General features: G+C 43.8%; 2 protein-coding genes across 4 annotated transcripts in view; both read right to left on the reverse strand.

Annotated features, from left to right (window-relative positions):
- SMIM11A (small integral membrane protein 11A) overlaps positions 1-758 on the reverse strand; it is a 20,274-nt gene extending 19,516 nt beyond the window's left edge. The window contains exon 1 of one of the 2 annotated variants that reach the window (XM_019525510.1): positions 655-758. The gene's annotated coding sequence lies outside the window, so the exon portion shown is untranslated. The remainder of the gene's footprint in view (positions 1-654) is intronic. The other variant, XM_019525512.1, reaches the window with a different exon arrangement.
- Positions 759-4,162: 3,404 nt separating this feature from the next.
- Positions 4,163-8,850, reverse strand: KCNE2 (potassium voltage-gated channel subfamily E regulatory subunit 2). 2 transcript variants are annotated; one of them, XM_019523974.1, is made up of 2 exons: positions 8,546-8,850; positions 4,163-5,514 (listed from the first exon to the last, which is right to left on the reverse strand). In XM_019523974.1, exon 2 carries the CDS (start codon positions 5,497-5,499, stop codon positions 5,128-5,130), a length of 372 nt encoding a protein of 123 aa, XP_019379519.1. In that variant the 5' UTR covers positions 5,500-5,514; positions 8,546-8,850; the 3' UTR covers positions 4,163-5,127. The 2 variants fall into 2 exon arrangements, with proteins under 2 accessions (XP_019379519.1, XP_019379517.1); XM_019523972.1 differs by having other exon boundaries at positions 4,163-5,517.
- Positions 8,851-18,711: the final 9,861 nt, after the last annotated feature.

Consider the following 18,711-nt stretch of genomic DNA (forward strand, 5'->3'; position numbering starts at 1 on the left):
CCCCCCCCTACTCTTCTGTCTTGTCCTGCCGTGGCCACCTTAGGCTCCCTACCCCCCCTCCCTCCCCAACCCCAGTCCTCTGTATCCTAGCCACTGTCCTTCCTTATCACTTAGGGACGCCCCCCACCCCACCACGCTGCTACACTCAAATTCTACGTGCACTGTTTGGGACACTGCTTTTTTTTTCCCGCAATGCACGGTCATTTAAAATCCTTATTTCTGCTATTTATTTCCTTCACTCAACTTACAGGGAAACCAAGCAAAAGTGAAACTATCCAGGCTCTGGCCAATTTCAGGTTAGGGTCTCAGGCACCAGAACGTGGTAGCACTGTCTGGGCTCGCCACCAGTGCAGAGGGGTGACAACAAAATCAGCTAAATGGGCTCCCACTGAATTTTAAAACAACAGCCAACTTTGTTTAGCAGTTGCCAGATGGGGGAGGAAGGGGACTGGTGGTGTGCTTCCTTGTTTAACCAATTTTGGAGCTCAGCCTGTTTCCCATCCTGCCCTGAGAGCAACATGACTCTCCTCGAAACACACTTCTTTTTGAGCTTGCATTGTCAGCTCAGAGGCCAACATCCAGGCCCAGGCTGCTGAGTCATTTGCTGATTTCAAAACCCCAAAGATACTCGAAGGAAACGGATCAATACATTACCTTCCAGCAAGCAGCCATTAAGCAGGCAGGGCAAGTGAAACCACACTACAGTTCCCAGCAGTCTCATGGCTTGCAAACTACAGCTCCCAGAAGGCTGCAGTCAAAAAGAAATCAGGCTGGTAACTCTTCATTCTCCATCTCCCTTTCCAGTGCAAGCAATGACAGGCTGGGAGCCTGGGCAGGTTTAACCCCAGGAATGACAGTAACTGGTCCTGTGGAGTGACAGCTGCTGAAGTGTTGCTCACAGAGCTCAGTCTCTGGCTCTTGAAAAGAAAGGCAACCCAGAACATCTCCTAATAACAGCCCTGTGTATCCTCTCCATAAGGAAGATAGATGTCTTTTTACAAGTGTATCTGCTGTCTGCTTTTTGAGCCTTAAAAACCAAGGCCATGTAACATTTAAGAACAATTTAGGTCTGAGTTCCTTACTGGTCTCATCGCTGTCTTCCCCACATCAGGAATAACAAGAAAAGACAAAAAAAAATCCTGTATAGCACGCTCCGGTTTCTTCAAAAACTGCGGGATCTGGGCACCTCCTAATCCTTAGTGTTTTTTTATCCTTACAATGCCCGATGAAGTAGCACATCCATCTCACAAGTGGGAAGCTGAAATGGTGCTGGTTAATTTGCCCACGCTCACATGGGAAGCATGTAACTGCGCAGGCCTATCTGATGTGCATTGAGAGCATGGGCTGTTGTCCACCAAGTAAAGCTAAAAGCCCTCCTTAAATCTGGGTGGCCGCTAAGTGCATATCAAGTGATTACAGGGGGGTGACTGAGCAGGAAGTTGAGCCCTTGTCTCCTGAGCCCCAGTCCAGTGCACTGGAACATCGCTCTAGGGGAGAAGACAGAAGCCTACCCCATTTCCTAGCATGAGGAAAACTATGAGAATGAATCCAGGACAAACTGATCATAAGGAAGATCTAGGCAACTTTCTTTCTTTTTTTTCAAAAAGCTTTTAAATCACTGCTGTAATAGAAATTCCATGCTATTGGCCTGGACAGATACGACCTGATGTTTGGTGGAGTAAAAGGGCACAGCTTCACTGAGCTCAGTAACTTACACTTACACTGGCTGTGCCAGGTGATAGGTTTGTCTCTCCATTTCAAAAACCACCTGGAATTGCTTTTTCATTTGGGTTGGTTGTTTTGTTTTGTTTTGTTTTGTTGTAAACTGCTCTGAGCCTTTTGTACAGGATAGGATATGAATTCAGTAAATAAATAAATAACCCCCTTTCCCCAGGTCATTGTGAATAAAACTGGTGTTATGTGCCACAATGGGGATATTAATTAAATATGTTGAGTTTCAGCCTGACAGTATTCCTTTAAACACAGTGGGAGTGTCTACATGTGCATTAATGTGTCATTGGTCACACCAGGCTCCATGTGCTATGCATGAATAAACTCTGGAGCTAATTGCTCTGAAGTTTATTGCTCCTGGGTGCATGTTCAAACGATGCGTCTGGAGCGAAAACCCCCAGAGGTACAAGCTCTGGAGTTTATTCATGTGCATTACTTGCACATGTAGACATGCCCAGGATACTCTGCTTTGAGCCTTGTGTTAGAAGAACTGTAGAATTCCACCTCAAGAGCGTTAAAGGTGCAACTCCTGGGGCCTGTTCTCAGAGAGGCCAGAAAAAGGAAAACCCTTTAACTATGAAACTTATTACAGTTATGGATTGTTGGCCTGAATCCTATTGAATGAGAGTGAGATGAGCCCTTACATTCAAGCTAAATGGGAGGGCATGCCCATAATGCTCAGTTACAGCACTAGGCAGTACCATATTGGGAACATCTACATGAAACATTTACTGTGGAGTTGCCTAATTCGCCCCAGGGTAAACATCTTGCATCTACACATGCAGGGCTATTAGGTTGCAGAAGCTAATAAACTTGTAATAAATATAAGCAGTGTCCTACTACAGAGTTGTTATTTATTGTACAGCAATGTATGTACAGATGCTGACCTGGGTGTAAATTGTACCTAGTCAGCCCAGCCAGCAGGACCCACACTCCTGCCTACTGCTTAGCCACATGGGTCAGCACCTGTAGGAGCCTCATTACCTAGCCAGATCCTCTGCCACCTGATGCAGCCACCTGTGCCACCCATGACCCCTGTGCCCCTTGCCAGCCCAGGTTTGCCCCCGGACCCTGGACCACACTGCTGCAGCCAGCCAGAGCCTGGGGCTCACGCCCATGCTTTCTGTCAGCCTGGTGCTGGCACCCAGGCATCTCTGACTGGAGCCTGCAGCTCCCTCTGGCTGCTGCAGGGAGGACCAAACGGGGCAGGAGCAGTCCTGGCCTAATCTGTTCCTCCCCAGCTCAATTTGCTGCTGTCCAGGGCACATGTGTAAATGCTGTGGGAGTAGCTGGCTGTAGTACAAATTGCTCCACAGTTGATTCAGTTGCATCAGTTGCACATGTATACATGCCCACTGAGTGTGCACCTGACTTGGATAAAGTTTTGCTGCCCTAGTGTTGAGCTGGGCATACATCAATAAGCTCTGACCCTCAGCATAAATTTATCACAAATAATGGATAGGTCTCGCCTGAAAAATCTGAAGAAGAAAATCCCCCTGAGGCAGACACCTGACATGGCCAGTTTCAGCTTGAATGGTTAAAGCTTGGCACTATAAGAAAACAGATGAGAAATTTCAGGAAACATAACCTACCAATGGTCCTAGAAGGTCTGCTTATAATTAGCAGTATTACCTAGGGACATGCTGTGGTGCTTCACTAACACAGGAGAAAATACAGCTTCAACTTCAAGACCTCAAGAACACCCATTCCCATGAGCAGAAGCCTACACTTGAGACAAGAAAAAGCACACCTGTATGGCAGGCAGGAAGCTTGGATCCTATGTGTAGGATACTGGCTTACACACACACACACACACACACACACACACACACACACACACACACACACACACACACACACACACACACACACACACACACACACACACACACACACACACACACGTTATTGGTGCCCAGGGTCCTAATAGCCACATACAAATTGCAGGGTAAGAATATCTTCAAGAGGTAAGAGTTTTACATTTCAAAAATCACATCAGAAAAGGTTTCCCTCTCTACCGACTTAAGTCACAGTGGTGACTTTTAAAGTACTGTTGTTACTTTAAAACTGGACTCCTTTGAGATGCTGTATCTTAAATCCTTGCTGTTGATCTGGAACAAAATCAAAATAAGAGCTAATGGAAACATATGCAGTAAAGCCAGTGTTATTTATATTTAATGGATATAGGTGTAATGAATTACCTGCTATGATGTAACATGTAGAATATTTGTTTAAAAATGTGTGTATATACTTATATTTTTATTTGCTTATTTTTTTAAAGGTGGGCTCAAACTACACTATTTGGATCATGATCCAAATGCTAATCACCTCAAAGTTCATATGTACAAAGTTCATATGTATTCAGGTCTAAGGATTTATACCAGGAGTGTCAAACTCCTCTGGTCCCACAGGCCAGATCAGTGGCACAGAGCAGGTCCACAGACCCTGTCCCCTGCCCCTTTCCCCAGGATACATGACCTGGTAGCGGCTGCAGCTGGTCTGGTACTCACATTGTGTGTGGCACAGAACCTGGAGTAGCCAGAATGGGTGCTGCATGTGGTATAGTGCTGCCAGAGGCATATAGCACAAATCCCAGGCCAGCCAGAGTAGGCATCCTGCTACACATGGTGCCCATCCCAGCCAGACTGTGCCACACACAGTGCCCAATCTGGGAACAATATCATACACAGTGCAGTCTTGGAGCTGCCAAGGTGGACACCTTGTGTAGTATGTATTCCAGAGCGGGCAATGTGCGTAACTCAGTTCAGGCAGGGAAGACCCTGCCTATAGTATGGTGCCTGCTCCAGCCAGTCTGGGATCTGCACTATTCACCCCTGGCTAGACTGTGCTGCATGCAGAGCTTCTTCTGGCTGCTCCAGGATCTGTGCCACATGCAGTGTAGGTCCCAGAATGGCTGGAGTGACTGCCAGATCTGGTATGTTGGGGGAAGGAACAGTGAAGGGAGAAGGGGGTCCATGGGCCAGACCTATGCCCCATGTGGGCCTGCTCATACCTGAGGGCAGGGTTTCACAGGCTTGACCCAGCCCACAAGCTGTAATGTTTAACACCCCTGACTTAGCTTTAGACCATTCAGATCCAGATCCTTATCTGGATTTCAAATCCACTCCAATTTGGGGGTGTTTTTCATTGGAATTGTACCTTCGGTTCCTCTTTAAACCAAGCAGAATAAAAATCTAAAACAGAATCTTTCCTGGACAACCCACTAAGCAGTCTCACCCAAAGATCTTCCAGCATGCCAGTAAACTTTATTTTCCTGGAACAATTTATGCCTTTATATCTCTGTATACTCAGCTAATAGTGTAATGGCAACTAAAATCCTTACAAAATCAATAGGCAGTACTTTATGATTTGTCCACTATTACAGTCTCAGATAAGTCAAGGTGAGCTCATTTTCTCCCTTGCACCAAGGTTTTCATGGACTATACACTTAAAGTTTTCTCTATTCTGGATCTGGCTCTTATACTTTTCTCCCCAGTCATCCACAATGTACTGATGATATGGGTCATCAGAGTGCTCTTGCCTCTTTGACTTCACCGTGCTGACCAGGATAGCCACAATAATGAAGGAGAACATGCCAATCATCACCATCAGGTACAAGATAACATAGTCGAAGTTTTCAGCGTTGACTCGTTCTTGCAGTGCATCTTGTTCTGCTGTCACGTTGTTCCTCCAGCCATTCATGTAGTTAAGAAATATCTCTTTGAAAACATTTTCCAATGCCTGTGTGAAGTTGCGTATATCACCCATGTTTCCAGTTCACTGCTACTAAAGATGAAAGGATTTTTTGTTTTAATTTTTGTACCATAATGATGAAAAGATTCATGTGCTAAGCTAGTAGAAAATGAAGTGCCAGTTCAGACCGCCTGAAGATCTGACCTCAAGTTCCTGAATTTTACAATATGTTCAAAGGACAAAGGAGGTCCTTTCCCACCTCTTAATTCAGCTCAGTTGAGGTCAGAAGTTCACCTGAGTTGAAATGGCCCATCTGTCCACTGTGACTAAGGCAGACCAATTTCTGTACTTAGGCAAACTCTCAAGGAAGAGAGTGGGAGCTTTGCAGATGAAAGGACTTAATACATAATAAGACACTTAGGGTTAGGCCCAATATGAATAGTGAGATTATGCACTGAGTGGCTCCCATTCATGTCAGTGACATTACACCAGGTTTTGGCACAGAATTTGGCCCTGAAGCACAGAATTTGGCCCTGCAGTTCTTGCTTCATTAAAAAAAACTTAGGATATACACTCACAAACACAGTCGTACACACATACACATTCACATTTGCTAGAGCAGGGGTGATAAATGCACCCCACCCCGGGCCAGATCCATGAGACTTTTTGTGGACTGGATTTGGACAAGAGTTAATACAGCTATTGATTGACCCGCCACTACTGATATGCATCACCAACAGGATCTCATAGCCCAGATTTTGGCAGAGGCCCCACTCCCACTTGCCTCCCCTCAAGTTTCTGGGAGCCTCACTAACCAGATGACACGACTCTGTGGGCAGGCCATATGTTTGACACCCCTGGGCCAGTGCATAGTATTCAAATGTACAACTCCTAAGTGGTAGCTGACTGCCAGAAAGATGGGCGAGGGGCAGGAGGAAGGAATCCTATCCCCATGCTAGGAAGTACCTATAGAAGCACTCAGTGAAAGGCATTGCCTCCCACCATCTGGAATAGCTTCTCTGGTCTTTGAACTCCCATGAGTAGCAGGGACAAAATGGAAACAGCATCTGTGCAGCAGCATATTTTCTGGTCCTATCCCAGCTATCCTGAAGTTTGCTCTTGTGCTGAACCCCACCTGTCCCTTCCTTGCTGCACAGCTGACCAAGACTATGGGTTGCACACCTTTAAAGATACTCCCTGTAAAATTCTGCCCCCAGTTACATGCTGGAATTGCCACAGTTAGTAGCAGAGCCTTGGCAGCCATCAAGTCAGGGGCTGAATTTGCCTCCCTTTGCTTAAGTAATATTTGGCACCACTGGGTAGTACAGTGTGTTTAATGCATTTCTATCTGTGCATTTCAGTTGTATCAGGATGAGAGAGAGCCATACATTTAGCTTTCCTTTGTCTAAAGTCCTGTTTCGCTGCATTGTTAGCTCAAGATAGACCCTGAATTTTTCCCCTTACCTGGCTTCCATCCACACACAAATCAAGAGGGGCTTTAAACGCAGGCTAGCTGCCTATGGTTGGGGGGAGTGGGGGAGAGAGGGGGAGGGATATTAACAGTCTAGTTCAGTGGGAACACGGCTGCTTGCATTATGGCTATTTGGCAATAGTTAATTCAATTGCTCTGAGGTGCCAGTTTTCCTGTGACACTATTAAACACCATTACAAAACTCCAGTGTTATTTTTCAGTAGGGTCTCTGTCACTGAAGCTAAACTAAATTGAGTGGGGTAACTGAGGTGTGCTACCTCAAGCAGGCTGCTGCAGTAAACACCAACTCTAGGAAGGTTAATCAAAACCCAATTCAATCTCTGCATTTTATTTCCTAAAATTTGCTTATTTAAAATAGAAGTAAAACCTCTGATTGGATTAGTCAGCTGTAGGCTTTTAAGACTAGACGGGACAAGCATGATCTTCCAGTTTAACCTCCAGCATGACCTTCAAATGATTGAATTTCCCGCGATGATTCCTTCAGTGGAAGAAATTATTTTCTGATGCCATGCGAGGAAAAACTATCAAGCCCAATAACCTGTGTTTAAGCTATGTAGATCTATTTTTTAGAAAACCACTCAGTCTCACTGTAAAGGCTTCAAGGGATAATAAATTCACTATATTGCTTGATGAGCAGCTGCAAAGCTGAACTGTCCTTCCTGATAAAAATTTGCACTTTATTTCCAATTTGAATTCTCCTACTTTCCGCTCCTCATCCTTGTTATATCTTTTTATCAGGAATTAAATCACTTCCTAACATCAGTTATTTTCTTCTTCAGTATATAGAGTTATGTATTTCATAATTTGGGAGATCCATACACACACACCCATACACACACACACACACACACACACACACATATATACATACATACATATATATATGCATATATTATATATAAAATCATATATATATGAATCAGAATCATAGAAAAGTAGGGCTGGAAGGGACCTCTGGAGGTCATGTAGTTGAATCCCATGCCTGAAGCAGGATAATCCCTATCCAAACTATCCCAAGCAAATCCTCATCTACGTTTATTACTAAATCTACACAATCAACCTTGTTGCATAACTACAAGGCATAGAACCCTAACCTATTATAAGTAAAGCAGAGGAACAATAGTGGTATGTGTCCTGCTGCTGCAAATGTTATTAAAATAGGCTCTAGAGATGCAAGGAAGAAGTCCTTATATATAGTGAGAGAGAGACAGAGAAAGAGAGCAAGAGAGAAAGATCTATGTATATATATTTATTTATCAGCACTAAAAAAAATAGCGTTCTCTTAATCTTGTGCAATAGTGTGAGCATGATATACGTAGATATATTTATATCTATAAACGCACACATATCAAATGTGTATGTGTGTATGTATTGTGCGAACATGAGTATAAACATATGAATGTATGTATGTATACACGTGTTTATGTGTTTATACTCAGGCTTGCACAATTGCATGGGATTAAGAAAATGCTATTGATTTTTGGTGCTGAGAAGTAAACATTTTTTAAATCTTAAAAATTGCCATGCAAATTCCATTTGCCTCTCAATTTTTGCTATTTGGCAGAAATTATTTAAAATACAAAGTGTGATTTTTCTATACGTGATGAAGAACTATCAGGAAAAACTTACCTTATCTGTGCTCCTGTGGAATGAAAATCACCGCAATGACTGAGATTTTAGAACTCCACCAGATAATATTGTTATGCTCTTAAAAGGAACAGAGAAACCTTAAACTTCAAGGAACTTCATTTTGCACTGGGTTATAAACATTTCTCAGCCAAATAACTGTACTGTACTCTGTGTCCTATGTTTATATTAAATAAAATGTTAAATCTAATCTCTCCTGGAAAGTTAAATATTGGCTGGTAACTAAGAGCAATCTAAATGCCTAACAATATAGTGTAACCTTTGTGTCTGTGGTTACTGTAATGCCATCAGTTTCAAAAGAACACCGTCATACTTTTTAGAGTTAAAGACTGATGCAACTCCATCTGTATTGACCCATTATTCCACATTACAGGCAAACAATAAAGACGAACTCTATTAAATTAAAAGAAAACATCCCCCTCGTCTAATGTCAGCATGAGGTATTGAATACCATGCAGGAACACAGAGAAAGGACTTTTCTACTCAGCCAACAGGTCAAAGGGAAGAATTCCTTACTTCCTTCCTTCTCCTCTCTAGTCAACAATTCCCTCCCCTCAGTTCCTCCATACCTTTCTTGTCCTCCCTCCATGGGTCGCATATCAGCTCCTCTGCCCTTAACTCACCACTTCTCAGGCCTTTTCCTTAAATGTCCAAGCTGTTTTTACTATCCCTTTTTGCTTGTGAGGACCATGTCTGTTGTTAATCTGTCCAATCTCCTCTTGGAGCCTCCACTGAGAGAGTATCCCTCAAACATGGGTTTTTGGTTGTAGTCGTGTTGGTCTAAGGATGTAGGCAGGCAAGGTTCTTAGAGTAGGTGTGATATCTTTTATTAAACCAACTGCATAGTTGGAAAAAAAGTTCTTAGCAAGCTTTCTGGTGCACTCACCCTTCTTCGGGCACAACGAGTCTCTGCTGGTCTGAGACTCCCTCAAACATGAAATTTGTCAGACCCAATCTCCTGATAGTCATCTCCTTCCAGAGCAGGCAGGCTGGCCCCATGGCATCTCCTAGTTCATCTAGGTCTACAGCCCCCTGGATTTGAATTTAACTTTATTATTTTTGTTCCCAAATGCAGGTACCTTCCCCTCAATAATTTCTAACTATATGAGCATCTATCAGACAGCACCTCTACCCCTCTGCACGCTTCCTCTTGATCATCATCTATAATCTACAGTAGGGCTCATAAAAGATGTCAAGCTGGCAGCTCTTGAAAATGAGGTCCTCTTTTTTCATGTGGCATAGGTATGACACATGCAGGCACACAGCAAGCCTCTCCCTGATATTATCTTGACATGTTACAACCAGGCCCTGGGGTGTGAGGTAAAACACATATATTTTTTTTTTTAAATGAATAGCATTTGAATCTTGCTTCTCAGCAAAACAGGCAGGCATCTGCTGGAGAAATACTGAGTTACAATTAACAATGTGCATGGCTTAGTGGAGCTAAGGCTTCTTTGTATATACACAGTAGAGAATAAGATGTTTTCTGGCCATGATGAAGCAGCAGCATCTGGTGGTCCCAACTAAGATTAGGCCATGCGGGGTGCATGTGCTGTCTCTTTGTTTTATACAAGCTCTTTGAGACAGTTCTTCCTCCAGCAAACCTTCCTGGGTTTTTACAGACAATTTTTCCCTCAAGTGATTGCCAAAGAAAATAGGTCGTGCCTTATACCAATCTTTGAAGAACTAGATAAAAGGACGAGCTTATTAACATATCATCAGCCCTTTCAGAAACTGTTGATAAATACTCTTGAGACTGAAACACATTCATCCTTGCTAACACTTCACTGAAGCTAAGGCCATGTTGCTGACATTGTCATGGTTACTGTTATTGCCTAGGTAAGCTTATTCTTCCTACATGAACACCTCTTTGCGTGGGGGTGGGCTCCTGGCAGGATTTGTTTTGAGTTCCCGTGCTTCTGTTCAACAGCTCTCCTAGGTACATGCATCTAACAGACTTCACTAGCAGCAGCGGGTGCAGGGGGTAGCAGCATCGTTCTCTCTGCTTTGATGTGAATCCTGGGGCAGAAAGACCACTGACCTTATGATGTCTGCCTTTCTGTATGACACAGGCCACAGGCCAGGGTTAAATTAAAGCCATCCAGGACTGTAAGTATGCCATGACATAAGCCGCCCCTCTAGGGCTATGCACCTGTAACTCTTTCCTTGGAGGTTAGCAAGGGCTGACTCTCCCCACCACAGTAGTATGAGTAGCAGAGAGTGGGTACAGCCAAGGTGTATGTGCTGGGATGGTTAGTGTGATACTCCAGAGTGGAAGGCTTCAGACCCAAGCACCCCCATGAGATGGTTCACCTTGCACAGACCTATTGTTTCAGGCTGTATACAGACACAGGCAGCATTACCAGGCTAGGTACACTCCAGTCACCTTCTCAGTGTTTTCTTCATAGCCATGACAGCTAGAATCTTAGTTTTCCTAAAAGATGAGTTCCAGTCGCATGACATCAAGCACTGGTGTTTAGCAAGAGTCTTTTTTTGTATCCAGCCCAATAACTTGTGGTTGAGAGGAAAGTTTCCATATAGCATTGTCAAATCTTAAATAAGTGAGCTAGGAGCCCGTGTGTGTGTGTGTGCGTGCGTGCGCACGCACGCACACACACACACACCTATATGACTAAATGTGGATAGTAACTCAGAGCTGGACAACAGTAATCTCCAAAGATTATTCCAATGCAATAATAACTATGTTTAAAGTGTCCTTCCTCCTTAGGCATCTTATGCTTAGGGTGCATTATTACAAGTTATAAAGCACAATAAAGATAATATAGAGAATGGATGAGATACTGTCGGGGGGGGAGGACAATGGGAAAGCATTATCTAAAAAGGCAGAGGCATGACTAGATGCTTGAGTGTCCTGGGCATCAGCTGTGCATAGGGCAGCATCAAGGGCTGTGCTATTGGTAGCAGCAACAGTGGCCCGGTCAGCAATGCAGCTGCTGCTATTTTTACAATCCCTACCACCAGGTTCAGTGCCCAGGGCTGGGGCCTAAGTCAGCCCCCAGTCCCCATTATGCTACTGTAAGGCCAGGTACAGAAATTACACTTTTACCAGTATAAGTAATCAGAAATTGGTCTGTACCCACAACAGAACAGAAGTTCAGCACACATAGACTGGTTTAAAAATGGCAGAACCTCATCTAAGATTTGCATCCCCCCCCACCGCCCCAACCTGTTACCAATCTAACTACCCCACTTACAGAAAATCACATACACCTTGGCAGAGTAACACTTTGGGAGTTTTGAATGCCTGTACCTAGCCATTAAGGGTTATCAGTGAATATGCACCTTTGCCAGAGCTTCACTTTCAGTTGCCTGTTCTAAGAAAGGGGAGTATGGCTGAAGAGTGGAAGTGAAGTCTACCTCCACCCTCTCACACAGCAGAAGTGTAGCCTATCCCCTTGTGCAGAGTTGTGAGGGAAATTCCTAGATGCACATGACATGAGAGTCGAAGTATCCATAAGCATGTGTCTGAAGCAGACAGTCTTAAACAGAAGCAAGTTCTGTACCATTAAGGGCTTTAAAAGTCAGAAGGTTAAAATCCCAGCAGCGTGTCTGCAACCAGTAGTGAAAGCAAAGTGGGCAAAATCTTGTCCATAGAATAGATGGTCTGTCCTTTTGACACAGGCAGCAGGTGTTGGAGAAATCCTAACTTAGGAGGAAGTTTTCTCTGTTGCTATTGCAAAAGTTTTATAGGATAAAGTAAGGGTGTAGCCTGAACAACATGTCCACATGAAAAAGCAAACAATAATATTTCAGTATATCCAACGCGTGACTTGAAATAACATAGGGAATAACCTTACTTCTAAAAAGTACAGAAATAGGATCCCTCTCATAGTGAGGACAGCCAGCAAGGCTTCTGGCTTCTCAAGACTGGGAATGAGATAAAGCTCTGATGGAGGAATTGTTCAGATATTCTCCAGGTACCCATCAAGGTTGCCAACTCAGAAGACATCTAGATGTGCATCATCAAGACACTGATTACCTGAGATTAAGTCAGAAATTATCTTGTTGAGTTGAACAAAGGATATTACATACCATATGTCTCACTGGTGATGTAGAAACACCAGCTGGCTCCTATCTTCCAGGAGCAATTGGAACTACTAAAGGTCAGTCCCAGACACAACAGCAATCTTTGTGCCAAAGCAATACCTCATGGTCACTCCTATCAATAGCTGTTAGGACAATTGGTTTTCATGAGTATCTTTCACTCTGTAGGATTCAGCCTGCATTTTTTAGTTCTTGCAGAAGCATAGAACTCTACCCGAAATCAAATTTTGAAATAAAAACATTAAAATCTCATCTGGGGTCTTGCACTAGTAGTTTCTATGCCAACTCTGCTCTCAAAGGTGAATTATTTTTAGGTATAAACATCACTGGCTTATTATCCTTAAGCTTTAACCATATGCCTGGAATGCACTCTTAGTTCATTCCCACTGCTCCTTAAACCAACTTCTGGCAAAAGCCTTCCCTGCAAAAAGTGACTGCACTTTAATTTAAAACAAACAAACCAAAGAAATGCACAGGTGTAAAGGGCAAATGTCACACTATGCAGAACTCATCCCAGCATCAGAGCCATATAGCACTTTGGCCCCATCTTGAGAACTAAATTGGCTTCTTGTAGTGTCACCACTACAAAGTTCACCCCTCTGAGCAGAAGGCCAGCCCAGCAAAAGGCCCATGTATCCCTTACATCCTATTTGGAAAATGAAACTGAATTCAAACATTGTCAGCGTTTGCACTGGCTCCATGCACAAGGATGACATTCACATCTCAGAACACAGGTAAGGACATTTTCTCCGGCTTTCTGAAGTCTGGGCCAGGCAAGCAAAAAAGCTCACTGCATTTTTAGTCCTTTTCTGTGCACCCACAAAAGGATAAAGCAGAAGCTGACTTTTAGCTTCAAAGAACTGATGTAAGCTCTTTCCCCCAAAGTCAAAATGAGAATGATGCCAGGTTTTGTTGTGGGATGAGGGAATAATGGTCATATGATGTTTTCAGCACAGACCAACCATGTGCACAGTGTACATCAAATGGGTAGCAGTCATCATGATACACCTGCTATCCAGCCATCCTCAGAAATGACTTTCCTGTGGTACCACCAAATGTATCTGAACCTGGCTGTGAACTTTTCAGATCAAGATGGTTTGTGTATCAAACCTGGACCCAGTGAGGTTTGCCTATGAATAGGCTCACTGTAGTGGTGTCTTAAAGTGTTAGTGCAAAATCCTGCCCTCTGCTGAAGAAGCCATGCAGAGAGGAAGGAGAGTGGTGCTGTTATAGCAGCAGGCTACGTGCCTGGCATAGGAATGCCTCATTGACCCAGCTCAGGGCAGGCCCTGGTCTGTTACACCCTGCTGGGTACTTTTACAGCTCCTCCGTGCAGGAGCAGTTTGCCTGCTTCTGGCTGATGCCGGAGAATACAATCTACTCACAAACCTAGCTGCCTGGGGAACACAGATGGTGTCCTTGTCCTTCAAACCACATGCCAAGGATGTTTTATATAGGGATGTGGTACAAATGGACCCAGCCCCAACTCTCTCAAGTCCTAACAAGAGGATCCTGCCTTCCTGCTTAAACAGGCAGAAGAGGAACTTTTCTCCCTCTTGTCCCATCTCAGTGGTGCATCAGGTCAAGGTTATGCCCATAGTTTAAAAGATTAAAAGGAAGGACTGCATCTACCTAACTAGTGCAGAAGAGTACAGACAGGGCGCCTTGGTTCTATTCCTACTACCCCGTGCACTCTCTGTGTTTCCCACTTCTCTGGGCTCCAAACATTTATAAAAAATTTGACAGTGCAATTCCTCTTTTAGTAAAACCACCTACCCAAGCCAATGAGCGATTATGACCAAAGAAATATTGCAGGATCAGAATCCAAACCATGAGAGGAGAGGTGAGAAACTCATGTTCAAAGAGCTCCATGAGATCACCTGCTGAACAGTGTTCCCCAGGGGTGCATCAGTCATATGGATTGTTTTATTCTTTCAAAGCAAAGCAAATCATACAGGAAAGAAAGTTAAGCCTTTCTAATGTAGGATAACTGAGATTTCATAGCAAGGTTGTTTTTCAGGATAATTTTAAAACACGGAAGACAGAGGGATTCAAACCATGTCTTGGATCCTCGCCCCACCTTTACTAGGAAGTTCACAGCTAGTACTCAGGGGCCATCTCTACACCACTAACTTACCAGGCCAGTCAGTACTATGTGGAAACACACTGGGCTATTTTTCATGCACTCCCTTCCAAAGTGGAAGCAGTGTAGCCAGGTAAGCAGGGCATTAAGATGCAGGCACTATGTGAGTACCATGTGAGTATCCATTTACCCAATGCTTCTCTGTCGTTAAAGTGGCAAGACATTGCTTGATTTTTACCTTTGGCATGTTGTATGGCAGAAGCATCCAACCTACAGCATGCATGCTACAAGTGACAAGGGCAGCTGCGGTGTTTGACACATGACAGATCAGGGAGGGGTGTGGGCAGAGCAGCAGGCTGGGAAGGGGTGGGGAGATGAGTGGAAGAAAGGGGAGTGGCAGGGCTTAACCTGTGGCAAGCTTGCTGACAAAGCCGTCCATTATGGTTATAAGGTGTTTTAGGTTTTGTTTAAATTAAGTGTGTTGTGAGGGGTCTGTGTATTTCTAACACTGCTTGTGTCCTGCTGATGCACTTCAGTGTTTCTCAAAAGGTACAACTGAGTTTCCAGGGTACTTTGCACTTTGGTTTTGTTTGGTTTTGTTTGCATATTGCTGCAGATATTAAAAAATACATACTGATTGTTCTTAGCCAGCAGGTCTAACCACGTGCTTGTAAAGTTTTTCATTATTCATAGCTGCAAGGTCAATAAACTCCTGTGTTTGTTGAACCACTTACCACTGCCCACCCACTTGTCATGGAATGGGAAGGCAGAGCTGTGCCAGAAGCATATTATTGAAACATAAAAATGCAGCAAACAAGCTTGGTAATCCACTGAAATGCACCCCATGACTCTAGGGGAAAAAGTTACATTTAAATTGATACTTGGCAAACAAAACAAAAAAATAGTTGGCTCAACACAAGCCACTAAATTAACTAATCAGGGTCAACATACCCCTTGCACATAGCACTCCACCCCCCCAGCTCAGGCCAGGCAAACCCCAGCTGGTAGCTTGCTGCATCTTCCCCTTCCCCCTTCCCTTCCTGCTGACAGCCCCAGAGCTGGTGAGGGCAGGGCTAGGTGAGAGGTGCAGCCCCTTAGATGCAGGCAGGATCTTGCAGGTAGGCTCAATTTGCCCCATTCCCCCCAACCCAACAGGTGTCTCTGGATGGGGGGTGCTCTAAATCATGGCATTTTATATAAAGCACTGTCAGTTAGAGCGGAGGCCTGCCCGGCTGTCTGTGGCCTTTATCACCCAGGCTTCATCCACCAAATACTACTTATAACAGGCAATTCTAAGCCTTGTAACATACACACGGTACTTGGTACACCAACATTCAAATGATTTGGGTGGTAGTACCATCTGCACAGCTGCACTGCATCATGAAGATCCAGGCTGCAGCAGTGAGGTGTTATTTAACAGCTCCACCATACTTTGGTGCTGCTACAAACACACTAAACAAAGCTGCCTGCTGGGCTTCTCATGCCATATGCAGTGGCAGGCTGCAAGGACATCTGCCCTGAGCCCCATTAAGGAAAGACCCATTGTCTCATAATGTTTAACTGGCAAACTCCTAGGAGGGCACTGTTTTGTATGGCACTATGGGACACAGGATATACCACACAGATCACAACACTGCACATAAACTCTAAGCAGAGTGTGGGTGCAAGCAAACAGGGCTTAGCGCATGCACAAAAAAAAAGTGAATTGGGTCACAAAGCACATCGGGCACAGAGAGAAGTGACATTTGTCATGCAAATGGCTCCTTGAAAGCACTCTATAAGTTATGCCCTGACAGAAGTGCATGGCTTCAGAGCACTTCAAAAGTCCCCAGGTGTGCAACAAATTAACCCTCATTATGTGAGGGTTCAAGTGAAGGTGCACCTAAGCAGAACATCTTCATTAACTTCCGTCTGCTCGGGCAGCTGGCCTATGCAGCCCAACCATGCCCTCGAGGTGGGGGGCTCCAATCCTCCCATCCCCCCACTCCAGCACAGGCTGGGCAAACCCCAGCCTGAGCTCCCTTCCCTTGCCCCCACCCCACATCATGCAGACAGTGCCAGAGCTGGAGGAGGGCATTTTCTGCGAGGTGCCATGAGTTAGACTGGGGAACTGTACATCTGTCAACACCCGTGGGGACCCATCAGTGTAGTCATAGACTGTTTGGTTCACAGGTACCTCTGTCATGAAACCCAGAACCTGATCAGCCCTGAACGTTATAGGGCCTGTGTCAGCTGCCTTGAGTCTGTTCTTTCCATTTTGATCCAATTCAACTGATTGCTAATATTTTCAAAGCTCTTGGTGATTTTGAGACATGTGACAGGCTGTTCAGGTGAGGGGTGCTTTTGTACAATCAGGCCCTGTTATGGTGTCTCAAGTTGGCCCCTGAAGTTACTACTGATTTTTGACCACTTGTACTGTGCTCCAGAAAATGTGTCATGTTAAAATCTGACAGACTTGTTGGCATGCTATATTAGTCCTGAGTTTTTGAAGGACGGGACCCAATATTAAGTCAGATACCTAACCCACAAATTAAAGGTTATGTGTCTGACTAAGATTTCAAGATCACAGAAGTGCACGTGACCTTCATTTATCTTTTATCTGTGATGTTATTATTGAAAGGCCTCCCAGAGAAGCAGGATGAAGGCCTCCCAGGAGAATAAAGAGGCAAGTGGACTGGTGGATATGGAGACTTGATTTATAGCTAGATTTACTGAGGTAGCCAGAGAATCAACTTCTGGGTCCCTAATTCCCACTTGAATGCTTATCTCAAATGGATACAAAGGAAATTAGGATTTTAAAAATCCCACTGGGGACATATCAGCATCTTTAAGCACCTGAGTACTTTCAAACTCTAGTCCTTGCCACTTAAACTTGATTTGCCTACTGTTTCATTGGGTTGCTTTATGCATACATTTAATCTGTTTTATTCCACCGCTTCTCCCATAATTTTTTATTCTGTTCATGTTGCACAGTGAGCTATGTATATCCCTGCAAAATCTTGGCAATGGGCCTGATATTATTGCCATGGAAATAATTGTTAATAATCACCTTTACTTCAATGCAGACTCTTTCCTAGAGTTGTTTACACCATTTTGATTGTACATATAATATCTTAAAGTTTTTCCTCAGATATGCTGATCATCTTCACTTAACAGATTTAGGAGCGCTAGTGATCAGCTGCTACACTTAATGAGTGAATGTGTAATCTGATGAACATAAGATCAGTTGTACAACCTCTTGACTTCAGGTGCACCACTTACTACCAAGAAATAATCCCATTGAATAACTTGCAGGATCAGGTGCTGTAAGCATAATTTTAAGACAACATGCTAAATTTTAAATATGCAGTATGCTGCACAGCTGTGTGTCTTTTCATACATAGAAGTTCCATATGTCAGTGATAATGGATTTTACTGAAGTCATTTGGAGTCTTTTCACTGACTTCAGCACCAATACAGGAAAGTGATTAAGGATGGGATTAAGTATAGCTGTACTCAGGACAGCTCTTTTGTACATGTCTAACTTTAAACACATGCTGAAGCACTGTTCTGAATACAAAGGATTTCCTGAATCACTGACTCTCAGTAGAAGCTGGACTGGGTCCAAACTAGAGTTATTCTGGGTAAATTCCTTGAGGGATTATAGCAGATAGTTTTATACGTCCATATACTATCTGGAGTACAGGAGAGTAATCCTTTAATTGGATTCTGTCTGATTAATTGCCTTCTTAGATCTGCTTACGTTCAACATTCTAGAAACTAAACTCTTCACATTTCTGTTAAAGACGATGTCGTTATAGCCTGGCTTCTTCTGTTAAATACGTACCAACAGGGCTGCTATGGAAAAACTGCCATGAGCATCATGACTGGGTGTGCATTCTTAGTCTATCAAAGTCAGGACCAGGGTTTGATCTTACACAGGACAGACTATCACAAAGTACTTCCTTGAAAAGTGTTGAAATTAGGTTTTTCACTGCACTGGCTGTTTCTAAGTGGGAAA

Source organism: Gavialis gangeticus, unplaced genomic scaffold (genome assembly GCF_001723915.1).
Source record: "Gavialis gangeticus isolate Ggan-Ray unplaced genomic scaffold, GavGan_comp1, whole genome shotgun sequence".
Classification (NCBI taxonomy): Eukaryota; Metazoa; Chordata; order Crocodylia; family Gavialidae; genus Gavialis; species Gavialis gangeticus.